Source organism: Epargyreus clarus, unplaced genomic scaffold (assembly GCF_041222505.1).
Source record: "Epargyreus clarus isolate Ecla_fem2 unplaced genomic scaffold, WU_Ecla_fem_2.2 ptg000023l, whole genome shotgun sequence".
Classification (NCBI taxonomy): Eukaryota; Metazoa; Arthropoda; class Insecta; order Lepidoptera; family Hesperiidae; genus Epargyreus; species Epargyreus clarus.
Window position 1 is genome coordinate 12409964 of NW_027332230.1, and position 15212 is coordinate 12425175.

The 15212-nt window shown below is 33.3% G+C and overlaps 2 protein-coding genes across 2 annotated transcripts in view; both read right to left on the reverse strand.

Moving 5' to 3' along the window:
* Window positions 1-15212, reverse strand: part of LOC140752016 (para-nitrobenzyl esterase) — a 211306-nt gene that overhangs the window by 14084 nt on the left and 182010 nt on the right. The gene's annotated exons all lie outside the window — the stretch shown is intronic.
* The window catches only part of CrebA (Cyclic-AMP response element binding protein A), a 167649-nt gene that overhangs the window by 3826 nt on the left and 148611 nt on the right, over window positions 1-15212 (reverse strand). The window contains exons 3-6 of the mRNA XM_073086135.1: window positions 4584-4771; window positions 2159-2303; window positions 918-1096; window positions 297-440 (exon numbers count right to left, since the gene is read on the reverse strand). Of these exons, the coding sequence (XP_072942236.1) occupies window positions 297-440; window positions 918-1096; window positions 2159-2303; window positions 4584-4771 (656 nt within the window). The remainder of the gene's footprint in view (window positions 1-296; window positions 441-917; window positions 1097-2158; window positions 2304-4583; window positions 4772-15212) is intronic.

Genomic DNA, 15212 nt, shown 5'->3' on the forward strand with positions numbered 1-15212 from the left:
ATATCTCAAATTGAAATCGAAGGTTAGAAAATAATTTTGCTGAAGAATTGCTACTCTTCGGGACAAATTTGTCAAACCAAAAATTTCAACAGAGTAATAGGTAAAATGATTTTAAGCGATAATTTTAAAAGAAAATATACGTAAGAAGATGGACTCTAATATGGGTTATTTGTCATTTAACGAATATTATTACCAGAATAAGGAAGAACATATTTTTTCTACCAAATCATTTTTTTATTTTCTTTTTAGATCAAAAAACAAACACCTAATAATTAGGTTAATGTATAATATTTTACCTTGTTCTTTATTTTCCTCCTAATCTTTTTGAGAGATTTCTCCTCGGCTTTAGTGAGAGGAAGGCGCGTGGGTACAGGATACCCTTCGGCCAGCAGTGTGCGTTTTTCCTCTTCCGTTAACACCAACGTTCCCGTTGATCCCTTCTGTAATTTCAAAATTGTTTATCAAATAGGGCCTTAATTTGTTAAAGGAAGTTAAAATTACCGTGTTTATAACTGTAATTAAGTAATTATGATATCAGCTTTGTGAATTTTAAATTATTACTAGGTTACTAAATTATAACGTCTTTGAATTTGGTGGGATAACAAATTACTTTACTTTAGGAATATCTCAAGAAGCAATCTTTTACGTTCGTCATAACATAACATTATGATTTATAGGTACCTAAGAATTTACACATTTATTTAATGTCGTGCCTTTTAATTTTTAAATGAGTTTGTACAACATTTAATGGAAAGAATGACAGACATCAATAACTCTTCTAAAATCTCTCGGTCGCGTTCTAAAAATTTTGACGACTATTTTTGCACCAAATGTGCCTCCCGTCGCTCTTCAGATCAATACGATGCTTGAAATAAATAATAGGAAATAGACACGATAGTTGGAGAAAGCTCGTTTACCGGTTGCGTGCTGATGAGCGGCGTGTTGATGGGTTGCCGCGAGTGGTGCGACACGTACAGGTGCGTGCGGCGCGGCGGCGCGGCGGCCGCGGCGGGCGGCGCCTCGTGCGCCGGCGACAGCGCGCCCTCGCTGTCTGACGACGACAGGGAGGACGGCGGCGTGGGTGGTAGGTTGAAACCTACGTAAGTTTACAGTGTTAGTTTATTGTGTTGATCGCCCTACGATGACTATAGATGACATAGGAAGCGGCTTAGTAGACATCTATAGTCGTTGCAATTTAATAGGCCCATTTTGACACATGTCATCCCAATGTCATTAATGTCTTAAACTAACTTTTTAGTAGGGAAATTACGACCACGTGACCGTTAAAGCTTGCAGCTTCAAAGCATTCGGAAGAAACTATAATCGATTAATTTTCAAATAATCGAAACTTAGAATTAGCAATTACTCATTATTTATCCCTTTTTCATTATAACAACAATAAAATAATAAAAACTTTGTTGCTTAGTGAATGATAAAACGAAAAAAAATACAGTTTACGACCGATGCTTTATTTAATCTTCTAAAAACGATCAAATTTTTAAATTACACTAGAATTTATTTTCTTTTCTCCTTTTTATTGAATATTTAGACGATTTAGAAAAATATAGAATAAATATTCTGTTTACAAAATATTAAGTAATTTATACAATACGATGTGTGGTTGTAATCGATTTGTCGGAAAAATCGGTTTCTTTCGTTATCGATTTGTATGTCACATGCTTAGAGCCTAGCGATGGCATGTGTCAAAATGGGCCTATTAAATTGTGACGACTATAGCTGCGAATTTTTTTTCCTGCACGGTGAATATGATAGTACACCCACCCACTGGTTTCAAAATATAGGTTGGCTTAAGAATCGTACCTTCATATAGATCAGATACTGAAACCTATTTTTTTCACTTAATTTTTTATTTATACACAACAGAAAAATAATAGTTTTGGTTCTTACCAATGTTGATTTAATGATTATTTTCAGTATTTTTAACTATTTTTTACAATTTCAATTTTCACCATCCACGATCAGTTAAAAAGCCACCACGTATAGGTACTATTTAAAGCCACAGTTACGGAATTAATTATAATTTTATATAGGAAACTTAAGAGTCCTCTGTCTAAGTATAAATCTCTAAAGAGATAAATGTTATCCATTTGAAGTCTATATGGTTGCTTTATCAATCCTATTTATATTATTCTCTTACCTGATGTCCCTGAGCTGGAGGTAACTTTGATGGAGAGCTTGTTGTTGTTCAGCGAGATGCGTGGCGCCGCGCTGAGCAGGATCTGCGGGACGCCCGCCGCCCCCACCTTTTGCAGCACCGCTTGTGGCATGTGGATTGTGCCCGTCTGAAATATCATGGTTATCATCAACATCTTTATAATCATCATTTATATCACTATCATCATTACCAAGAAAATGTCTATCATCATAATCGTTAACACTTTTGAGAACATGATCAACAACATTTCTATCACCGTGGTGATCACCTGTATGCTGCTAATTAAACTATTTTACAGTTATGGTGGTGTAAAACTCCAATTTCTTTCAGTGTTATAGTTCCTACTTGAATCAAAACGTTAGGAATTTTGGTATTTTTTTAAATCTCCTCGTTAAACATATTAGCTACTGAAAAAACGTCAACCTTCTGTAGGTTAAAAACGATATTATTTGCGACAAACCCATTACTATTTAAGTATTCAATCTGCTTATCCAATTAAGAAGACTAAAAGACGGTTCTTATATCGACCGCATCAATATTAGAATCCATATAAAGAAAGACAAAATCCTGTCTGGAGTGTACTGAAATATTTAGGCTTAAGTATTAACTAAATTGCCTAAAGTAAATTACCTAAACAGAGTTGAATAGGTACATAATATAATTTGATTTGATGGTTATTTTAAAAATACAACGGGATTTTCTAAGTTTGATGGAAGACATAAACGAAGGTCATGACCTAAGATTAATGGACCTCATGGTTTATACGGACATTAAAAAACCTAATGGATTTAAAGTGAGAACTCACGGGGCGTTTTTCTTTCGCCTCCGAGCGCGAACGCGGTGGAAGAAAAACGATGTTAAACAAAAAATAGTAACTACATATTGTAAGGGTCAATTAATTTACAAGATGTAGTTAAATACTTTTTTTATTATTTTATCTTAATAATAGATAATTTTATTGATATAACTGTATAAAAAAAAGGATATTGTGAACTCGGAACAATACCGAGATTGTGATGAGAATAAGTTGTCATAAAACGGATTGACAGAAAAATAAAGAGTAGAGCTGCGTGAAATAAATAATTTACAATATGATTAAAGAAGTATCAACCAATAAAGATTTTCTTTATATAAAATAGTCTTACAGGAATAATTTATTTACAATATATGACTCAAAAGTATCAACCAATAAAAAATAAAATTGGAAAGACAATAATTGAATCGTCGTAAACTTGACATTATAACTTTTTCATCAACATTAATGTTGCCGAAAATTAAAGGTCCATCCCGCACGTCAGATATTTACGAAACACGCCTCAAGTTTTCATGCACGTACATAATTACCGTCATGCGTAATTACCGCAAGTTAACAAGAATCCGAAATAAAATATCGTGCACTTTAAAAGGTCGGATTACAGTGAAAGTTGCGAAGTGAGTTGTTCGTATCTGAACTCTAATGAACCCCCGTTTTGTCGAATCATCGCTTCGGGTTTTGATAGGTAAAATAGAGATACTTCACCGCCTTGAAATTGAGTGAAGCCACAAAATGATGACTTTATCATTTAATTTTTGAACTTGACAAATAAAAAAGATATTTTTAGAGAAAATTTACGTATAAATAACTAAAAATACGTAATTTACGTGATAAATAAATACGTTTTTCAAATGTTTCAGGGACATTTTAAAACTGAGACGTGGCAACGTTTTATTTACGCAACAATTTCAATTCTCAAAACTGGTTCCACTTTCTTGTTAGGAATGATCAATCTATGTATTTTACTCATCTAAGCTTACGGGATGAATACTGTATTATGCCTTTCAAAGGTTGAGTTTACGTGACGATAAAATGTTTAGTCATGGCGTTAGATTCTATCGATCACGTTTGTCTTCACGGTACTTTTGTTCGGATTGTAAGTAACTTGTCTTTACAGACTCTCTATTCACCATAAGCGTCTATTCCTTGTAAGCAATTCTTACAACTTGTTTCGGTATATGGTAACACCTCTTACTCGTCTAATAAAATAACGGTAAGCACCAATGCCGTTAACCCCTTAAAACTTTCACCATAGCAACTATAAGACTTTTTATCAAAGCATAATCAGGTTTAATCTTCGTCCATACAATTGCGATAATAATTTAACTAATTGCAATGGCATGGGTAAATAACATTTTATCATTATTAACGCAATATAACTTTCTTTTTAAATTGGCAATTTAAGAATGCATTTATTTTCAAAGAGTTCTTCTATAAAGCCGGTGATGCATTGGCAACTCTGGTGTTGCAAGTGTCCATAGACTATGGCGACAGATTTCCATCCATGCCGTCTGCCTTGAAAGCTTAATTATTTAAAAAAAAAAACAATGTAAACAGCACCATCTATTGACAAATGCTAGCATAACAACTTACCGTGTGATCAATGACATAGTCGACGTGTGTGACAGGTGTGCCGGGTGTGGGTGAGGGCGGGCAGGATGACGCGGGGGATTCTGGTTCCGACTTGGGTTCTGCTTTGACTTCTGGTGGTGAGTCGCTTGACCTCCGCCTGCTCCGCCACGCGCTGGCTGGTATAGCTGGGTAGCATTCGTCTTCCATGTCTGAAATGAGAAAAAATAAAGATGATGAGATGAAAGTAGATTGGGAGATATTTGGTTGATGGGAGTGAATAGAAATCCTTAGTCCGTTAATAGACTACTTTATATTTAGATGTAGTGTTATGGTATCTAAACATATTACGTTTACTGACTGTAAATTTATCGGGTTCAGCGGCATTTGCAAATTAAAAGATAAATTACTTGGGCAAAACGAAATTTATGAACAATATAACCACTACACTATATGGAAGTACAAATTGCTATAATTTTTTCATTGAAATCTCTATTTCGCTATCAGAGTGAAGGTGGTAGAACCCTTTATGGTTCGACTCCGGCGGCACCACCGCCACACCTATTTCTGCCTTATAACGGCATTGTTAAGCGCTGCTGTGTTCTGGTTTGAAGGGTGTGGTAAGGGAGACATACTTTATCCGAGGCGTTCCAGCTTAGTCCTTAGGAGTAGCGGCGCATCTGTGGGCGGCCTCAGGTACGAATATCTAATCCTATCTGGGGTTGATTACAGATGTCCATGGGCGGCAGTAGCCACTTACCATCAGGTGGACTGCAAGCTCGTCTGCTACTCCTATATTATATAAAAAAAATGATCAAATGAATTAGATGGACCTACTACTTAATATAATTATATTTGCGACGATATAACTACAGATCCCTGTAAATACCATTTCCACACAAAAACCATTAAACTTGTTTATTCCCAATAAACTACATCAGTGCGTTATTCACCTCTTTCACTCATTCAACTCTTAACACTAAATGCATACCCGGGAAGCAGCTGAGTGAGGCGTGCTAGGCGCTTCCTTTTGTTTATAATTGCAGTTAAGTTATGCGCCCGCGCAACCGCGCAGAACGCTGTACGTTGCTACACCGCGTTGCGTGCCTACCTCTTTAGGTTTTTACGCGAATGTTCGAACATTTCGGCACTCCGGTTTAAGGTTTTACAGTTATTTGCTCTAAGCGATATTTTTTTGAGGATATCGGGTTTAATCGAGATTGTTTACAATCAATTGTCGTCAACTAATTACTGTCCAACAGACACACGGGGTTCGAGAGCAGCTCGGAGAGAGGTCCCACGTTATGCCATGCCATGTCATGCCATGGTCCCACGCTGGCTAAGTGCGAGTGGTAGACTTCCCACACGTTTTTCCCCAATAAAGTGTTTTTTTTCTTCCTTTCTTTTTTCTCAGGAAAAAAATACCAAAAGAATTGTCATTTAAGAAGAAAACGTGTACTATTTTAATAATTACAATAACTTAATATCATTTAATGTATTGTTATTGTAACTGGTACAATTATTTAATGGTTATGACGTTGGTGTTAGCATTCGAATGATTTAGCAGGCATGCTTACGTCATTAATTACATCACTAGCACAAGAACACATGGAAAAGTCATTAAAAATAAGTAAGTCTAAATACATTGCATTAATGAAACCATTCTTGGAATGGTATGTGCTATTGTTTGGAATATTTGCTAAAGGGAATGGAATGTCTAGCCTTTTCATTGAGTAATTAACAGTTTTGGCTCAATCAAAAATCATAGGTAGAGTACGTAGGATAAATTCACAGTCAGGCTCTATAAATTTAGGTTGCTATTTCTTATTTTTATAGTAAGTATTTTTAATATACAAATATGATATACACCACGAATACATCTAATAAAAACATTGCTTTTTTACGAACATTTAGTTAATATGTTTTTTGTAAAATATGCTACAATTACATACATCCGAAATATCTGTAAACTCCTGTTAGAAACGAAAATAAATAAAAATACTAATATAGTTTCTTAAAAAATAGTAAACAAATAACCCAAATGTTACACTATATTTTATCGGAAACAATTAAATCAAAATTAACCGTTTGTTACATAAGTACAATAAAACCGACAAGTGACCCTATATATCTTACTTCATAGAAGATATCAAGATTCATTATAGCGTCTCCTCTACGAATGTTCGGTAATACCCCAATCGACGCTATCAGGTCAACGACCTGATATTTATGAACATAGATTATAATTTATGGCCTAAATTGCGAGAGTATGGTAATTTAGTCGTTGTTTGAGTACGGTGACAATGATGTCTGAGAATTTAAGGAGATTTTCTTGTCACCACCTACACTTTCTCTTATAACTGCAGTGTTAAGTACTACTGTTTCTTCATTTGCTAGTAATAGATTTAAGTAGCTAATTATTACGCAGTCCATCTGATGTTGGACCTAGTGTTGTGTTGCTGTGTTCTGAATTTGAAGGGCGTGGTAAGGGAGATATACTTTTCCGAGACGTTCCAGCTTACCTTACTTAGCTTAGCGGGATAGCGGCGTACCTGTTGGCGACCTTAGGTAGGAATATGCAATCCTATCTGAGTTTGATTACAGATGTCCATGTAACAATAGCCACTAACCATCAGATGGACTGCATGCATGACTGCCACTCTTCTAAAATAACATTCTAAAATAATATTCTATAAAAAACATTTGACCGTTAAATATCATCATCTAATTAACGAAACCATGACTTTAAAGTGACATTATAAGATGATTCACCTCATGTATGAAAATTCCTTTCACCAAAACAACTGCATATATACCTACGGCGATGGCCATGATTAATTTAACGACACCGGTAAATGCTAGGTAAACATTACTGTATGAACAAATATGGAAGTCGATTTTAATACAGATTTATTAACACCGGTCTTAATTGTGACGATAATTGGACAGATTTTCAACATATGGATAGTGATATATTTCAACTTTCTGTTTACCGACTAATTGAATTAAAGATTTCCTTATATAAAACTAAAAAACAAAATATGATAATGATAAAATATAAATATGCAGTTAACTAGTTACTGAAATCGTAATGAAATCTTGAACTTGTCTAAGATTAGATATTATTTTAAATTTACTTCTGAAATGAAGTCAAATTGTAATTTTAAGTACTACTTAATAATCGCACCTTTTAGTTCCTAAGGATCTCGGGTTCGATTTTCCAGCTAAAATCTATTGATATAAACAAAATATTCATGAAACAAATTCATGACTCCATTAAATGTGTATTAAATGTAATGTGTATGTGTACCTGAGATTTATTCATATCCTTAATTTGTTTTACCATCACTTGAAAGTTGAAACTTAAATTCCTGTTACGTCAAGGTTACAACTGATATGAATCACGATTCACGTTTTAAAATTATTCAAAGAAAAATTCGCTGTGGCACTTGAAAGATTTGATATATTACGGAAGACATGATTTAACTTTGCCCGTTCTTAGCAAAAAATAAATAACGTAAGAAGCAAATAATTAATTAATACATTCCATAATTTTCAAATTAAGATATAAAATAAAAAAAGGTTTGAAAATTACATTAGCCAAAACTCAGTGTGTTACATCATAAATCTATTTTCTGCAATCCATTACTCCATTAAAGATTGCCATCGGCCCGTAGCTGCTAGCTAAATTCATTAGAAAATTACATCATGAAGATTATTTCAATGTCATACCAAATACCGAATGTCATGACGAATATCATACTTAGGTATTTACCCATAGAAAATAAGTACGTAATCAAAGTTTAACAGAGTATGTGACATAATACAATTAAAATACAACGCTTCATAGAGTACTGAATTAAAGGTTGATAGAGTATGTGTCATATTATAAGTAAAATACCACGTTATACCTTTATTTTTGATTAACCAAAACCCATAATACCGATAAGTAAAACCCAAAATACCGATAATGAAAAATAGCAAAATGATAAAGGGTTACAAAATATGAAGCAGAATACCGGTTTTTCTAAAGTACAAAAATGGGAGAATGATAAGCATAACATTATCAATTGCTATCGTAATCGGGTGTTATCTTGAGCCTATCACTATCGAACGGATGTGATATGGAACTGACCTGTTCATCCAATGTATTGTGATCTCAAAGGCAAAAGCTACAATGGATTATCCCGATAAATAATAAATAAGGGTAGGAAAGAATCCGGAGACCAGTACCCTTACCATGAGTTTTCAAAACATCCCACAATTTTAGGTTACATTATTCTATTCCGTTTGCTTAGTCAACTGAGTAAACGTAACAATAAGTAGGTAAGTGCTCAAGTCTTTTTGTCTCATCATGTTCGCAAAAAAGTGAGACAAAACATAAAGCACTTTAATCAATTTAGATATTTAATGTTACGTTACTGACACTATAGTTCTGATACAATCCGCAAGAGGTGCTGATTGGAAATTGTATGGGCAAATACGTAAACAAATACCAAAACAGTCACATTTGTCAAAACGTAAAAACTCATGGTAAGGGTACAGAGGGAGAGGCACATACTCGTATAATACATAAAACAAGAAAAGGAGACACTGAGAAGAATACATTGACGACAAAGAATTTTATTGTACTGCGGATAAAGCTACTTTTTCCGGCCAAAAACGTGATTACACTTTTAATAATAAATAATATGGTTCATTACATATATCATCATACAAATTAATAGCGGTTGTTATGTAATAGCTTTCACTTTAACTTTAAATAACTGATTTGTTTCCTGATGTAGATTTTATAAAAAAAATATAAATTAATAAATTTCAAAAGTTTGATAAGTCGCAACTGCAGTGACCTTGCCAATGACGTGTACAAAACATGTTTCATTGTAGATTGTTTTTTCCAGAATATTTAATACTATCACTTTAATCGGCTTAACATCAACATCGCCGACTAATAACGATTCAATTAATTGCATTTTTGCGTTGAAATGTTAAACAGATAATAGATTAAATGGGTTAATTATATATTTGATTGATTGATATTTTAGTATGTGTTTTGTAATTAGCTACTGGATATTGTTTGGCTTAAGTGATTTTCATTTTATCTTATAACTTGGATGTTTAATATTATATAGTCCGCGTTAAACTGCTAGTCCGCTCTGAAGTTATTGCGGGCAGGTGCAGTCATATAATTTACTGACTAATTTACTGAGCGGACTAGTAGTTTTATTTTAGAAATTTTGTTAATTGATGGTTTCTGTTACATTTTATTAAATTAAATAGAGCGAGTAAATACGTCTAATAAGCGTATTAGTAATGATGTTATTTATCTAGTTTTAAATTAATAATGTTATGTATCAGTATTCTGATAAACAAATGCTTTCTTATAATATTTATTTACGTTTATATTTATCGTAATTATCTCAATAATAATTAATAATGTAATCAAATAGTTTTATGTTTGATAATTAATATGTATATTTTAAATAGACGCTTATTAATATTAAAAAGCTCTATGCTTCATGTTTATAAAACTATCCATACATTTCTTAGTTATACTTTCAAGTTTCCTTATCGACTTATGACATTTGTGTCAAGTTTAATTGTGTGATAGTAATAAATATCAATATCAGCTACATGCACTTTATAATTGTTTGCAACCTTTTATGTCCCACCATTAGGCAGGCGCTTCTCCAATGCGAATTGGTAATGGTATATAAGGTTAAAATACACATTACGCTTATACAAAACAAATTATATTTAATTACCAGGCAAGAAGATTTTCTCGTGAATTTGTCCTTCAACGTTCAAGCAAAATAATAATTAATTTCTTGTACGCACGTGACTTTATAAATAAACGGTTTCTGGAATTAAAATTCGCGCATTTTTATAAAAGTAAAGTTGCAAACGACCATGCAATCCAAATGATGGTAAGAACTCACTGCAGTCCATGAACATCTGCAACTAAATACGTATTAAAGTCTTCTTTCTACTTAAAACCCATCAGATGCGTCGCCACTACTGATGATTAAGATATTCGGCTTATATATAAGTCAGCCGTAGCCAGCTGAAAATATAATACATGTAGGGGACCACTGCTTTTGTTGAATTAAATTATGTGTGGCCAATTCGTGCGTACAATATCCATTTATTATTGCAAAACCCATAATCGTGAATTTATAAATAGTTTAAATAATGCCACAACCGGTAACGAATCCAGGAACTGCAATGACTCACTAGGTCACCGAGTGCTCTTATAAACGGACCATAAAACCATGCAACACGAAGTACTTGAGTCGGAAAAACCTTTCAAAGGTTCATGAATAGGTTTAAAGGTGCTTTAGAGATATACCTACATAATTATAAAGAGGAGATGTCAGATCGTTGGGTTTATTGCTCAAAATTTGCGACGTTGGTAATGGTAGTATTTTGGACTTTTGTCTTTCTACCTGTTTTATATATTAAGAGACTTGTTACTTATTACATACTTAAATGTTAGAGAAAATTAATATATCAGAAAGCTTTAACTTACTTTAAATTATCTGACATATGTATGAAATCACTCAATCTTTACTTGGCCAGTGTGGCAGACTTAAATTCTTATTATGACATGACTTGATTTCTTCTAATTCTGATTGAAAATTCATGTCCAGTGATAGAACAGTTTTAAGATGAAGATTAGGATGATTAAGTGTTTTACAGTTTTAAATAGTATTAATTATTTCTTGCTCATTAATATTAGGTAGGACATAAAATACTACGATTTTTTATGCAAACGCTTCATACGATTTCGAAAACAAATGATTTTAAAAAGTAAGTTTTTACCTACACTGTTAATTGTGGTAATTCGTAGTGTTATATATGATTTTATAAAAAAAATGTAGAAACAAAAAGTGCACATGCAAATTGATCACCACTTTTGCATCCAAAATAAAAACAAACAATAAATGCGAGGCAGTGTTTTTCTGTTGCAAATTTACTGTTATTTTTAGCCAAAACAAAAACTAACGCAAAAAACACTTCACAAATATGTTTTGTAAGGAAAACCTTAAGGTTAAAGCGAGCATACCGATCTCTCTACGTTTACAATATGTTTGTAAGAAATAAAATTGTTTGTTGAGAAGTTATTTACTAAATATTAACATAGGTATGAATACATATTCCTTTGTACTTTATTAACGGGAGCGGGAGCGGGGGAAAACATAGCCTATGTTACTCGTAGATAATGTAGTTTTCGAATGGTGAAAGAATTTTTAAAATCGGTCCAGTAGTTTTTGAGCCTATTCATTACAACCAAACAAACAAACAAAGTTTTCCTCTTTATAATATTAGTGTAGATGAGTTCCTGAGAAATAGCTGAAGTTAGAACCAGATTTGGCGGTGGTTCTTTCTCGGTGGAACCATATTAGTTCTAACCTTTTAACCTTGGCCTTTCAAAATGAATTCGAAATACTTAGTTTCCAAGACAAATTATCTACTTAATCTATTGTTGAAATATTTGTATAAATACTCTTGAGTAAACAAAATACAATGTCATTATCATGGCGATGGAAGCGATGTCAAGAGTTATCATTCACGTTGATACGATAATTAAGCAATTTTGACCCTTATCACTTAATGATAGGGTTCTCGACACGTGCCTCAGTGATAAGTGTCCGCGTGTTGCATGTCATTGTTTTGCATTCGCACGAAAGTTTTGCCGATACAAGATAAACATGCATCATTATCGTCATTGTGCGCCGGTTATTATTATGAAGCGGTGGAAACAAGGTAGGGATGGTTCGCGAAAACATCGATTTAGTAATCGATTTGATTTGACTGAATATTTTAAGAGCTAGAGGATCTGATTTTTAAAAGTCGGTATTCGATAAACTTTATTGCTGCTCTGGGATTATTTTAGGGAAATAGGTGGTAACCCGTCATCCCCCGGAAAAAACGGCTGAAAAAACATACAGCCGAACATAGTACCTCTTCCTTTTTCGAAGTCGGTTAAAACAAAAGTTCAATAAAAATGCACGTAAATCTATAAATATCGAATATTGATTTTCTGATACCTAAAATCAATTTTGTAGATTAAGTTTATAGCTTAGTATCGATATGGAAAATTTTGGTTAAAACATCGATAAATCGATACCAAATCCTATCCCTAAAAGTATTAAAGTGAGTAACAGAAATAGTTGCACGCGCTAACGATGTTATCAGTCAATTTAATGACAGATTTGAAATTACAGGTTTTATAGCCAGTGTAGTTATTTATTCGCATATGCACAATTAAACAGCGTGCATGCTAGCATCGGCTGCATTTTTCATCGTGTTTTGTATTTATGATATAGTTACAAAAGTGGTTATAAAAGTTTTTATGGTTAAATTAAGATTAAGTTTCCTCTGTTAATTGTTGTCCTCTATTAATGTTATTTCTTGATTGTATTTATTTAGTCTGATGTTACTTTAACTATCGTAGGTTACACGGAGCGATTATTATAGTAATAAAAATATATATCAAATAGTCGTAGACAAGAATAATTTAAGCCTGTGGGTCCTATTTTCTTGACTATGCCGGCGCATATCTAGTCCTTGTAATTATAAAGAGTACTTAAGGAGACCTTTGTGGTTCGGTTCCAGAAGCACTATTTCTTTTATGTAACAGTAGTGTTAACCGATGCTATTCTGGTTTGAAAGCTGGGGTAAGATTAGGGTGTCCAACTTAGACCTGAGGGATAGCATAGGATCTACGACCGACCTTCGAACCCACAATCTTTTCTGGGGTAGGTAGTAGGTAAGCAGTTAGAAGAAGTTACAGATGAATTGCATGCTGACTTCTTACGTCACTTTTATAAAAAAACCGGATGCACTCCGGGAGTGCCGGCAGGAGTGAAAACTTTCGAAACCTAACCTGAATAATAAAATATTAAAAATGAAAAATGAAACTGACACTCATTGACATATTTTTATCTAGCTGACACCGGATGACGTCTTACGAATTTTCGATCAGGCGACGTGTTCTGACGAGTTTAACATTTTTACCCATCACAAAAAGTGCACAACGCCGCTAAAGAATTTTTCACTTCAAGAAGTAGATAAAGACTTAGTAGGTATTTTATTATGGTTTGGCGTACGAAGAATGATGATGTTACTATATCAATCAAAGTAGCATACAAAGAGAGTGTCTCACCTATTGTTTTGAAGCAACGTTTATCTGATAAGCGGGTTCATTAAAATAAATCGTAACCACATGATGTATCGTGGCGAATGTTGCAGATAACGTGAATCATGTTTGTCATGCAAACTAAATGATTGCTATTATTTATAGGTAGAGTTGCATGTGGGTTTATGAAAATGTGTTACATATTAAATATTAAATATGCCTTATATTAGTAGGTGAATACGTGAATGACCTAAAACCTATGGTTCATACTGTCGATTAAGAAAGTTACAATTTTTTAAGAAGATATCACATTTTTTTCTGTTTTTTTAATTGAGTTTGAATTGGACATCTATTGTAAAAGATATCTTATATCTGATTAAGGTCTGTATGGAAATAGATGACGACGAAATGGTTATATCATTTTCTTGTTTAACACGCCATCTATTGGTTTACAACAGAAGGCGGAAACGGGAACAGTTATTCAGACTAGGCAAAATGCTCGGTGACGCACCATGAATCAATTTTAATAACTTCTTTTGAATATTTTTATTAAACTTTCCAAGAAAATTATTAATAGGCTTCATAGGTCTACAATCAGAATTTTAATATCGGCACTTAAAATTATTTAATTATTTTAATCATACCTCTAGATTGCTTTGCGTACCATTAATTAGTACTTGACATTTAAAATGGCAAGCTAACCTATTTTAGTTATTACAGGTAACAATAATTTGTGGATAATATGTAAATGTACATATTATCAGAAAATTCGAATAATTCATTATTAAAATATTTCTTATACCTACTTTTTCTAAACGCTAATAATTTTTGTCACCTACCTTTTTTTCAATCTAGTTCTCAGAAACAGGAAACTGTAGCGAAAACGATTTATTTTTAAGTTGGCTAGTACCTAATTGGTATTGAATACTTGGAACTTAAGGTCATTTTAACATTTTATTATCTGAATTGATTAAATGCGGGAACCAATAAAGTTACTTCTGATAAAAAGGGTTTATGAGAAAACAAAGCTGAATATGAAATTTTAATATGAGGCTCTCCCAGTTAGTCGACAGAAATTATGATTTAGGCCTCGCATTTGCGATTAGTTTATTACCTATGGTCTTATTTGGGTTACTTATTTACATTAGCATTAAAGATTTTAGCTCATATAACGTGTCGGCAAGACTAATACATATACGGTTTCCAAAGTAGTGGTATCTACGACTCCGGAGGTACTACAGCGACTACTTTTGGCTTATAAGAGCATCTGGTGCCGATCTCAGGTAGAAATCTAATTTTGACTACTTTTGGCTTATAAGAGCATCTGGTGCCGATCTCAGGTAGAAATCTAATTTTGACTACTTTTGGCTTATAGGAGCATCTGGTGCCGATCTCAGGTAGAAATCTAATTTTATGTAGAGTTGATATCAAATTTACATCGACAGCAATAGCCAATTACCATCAAGTTCTGCATGTTCCTTTGCCACTGCTACATTACAAAAAATCAACAG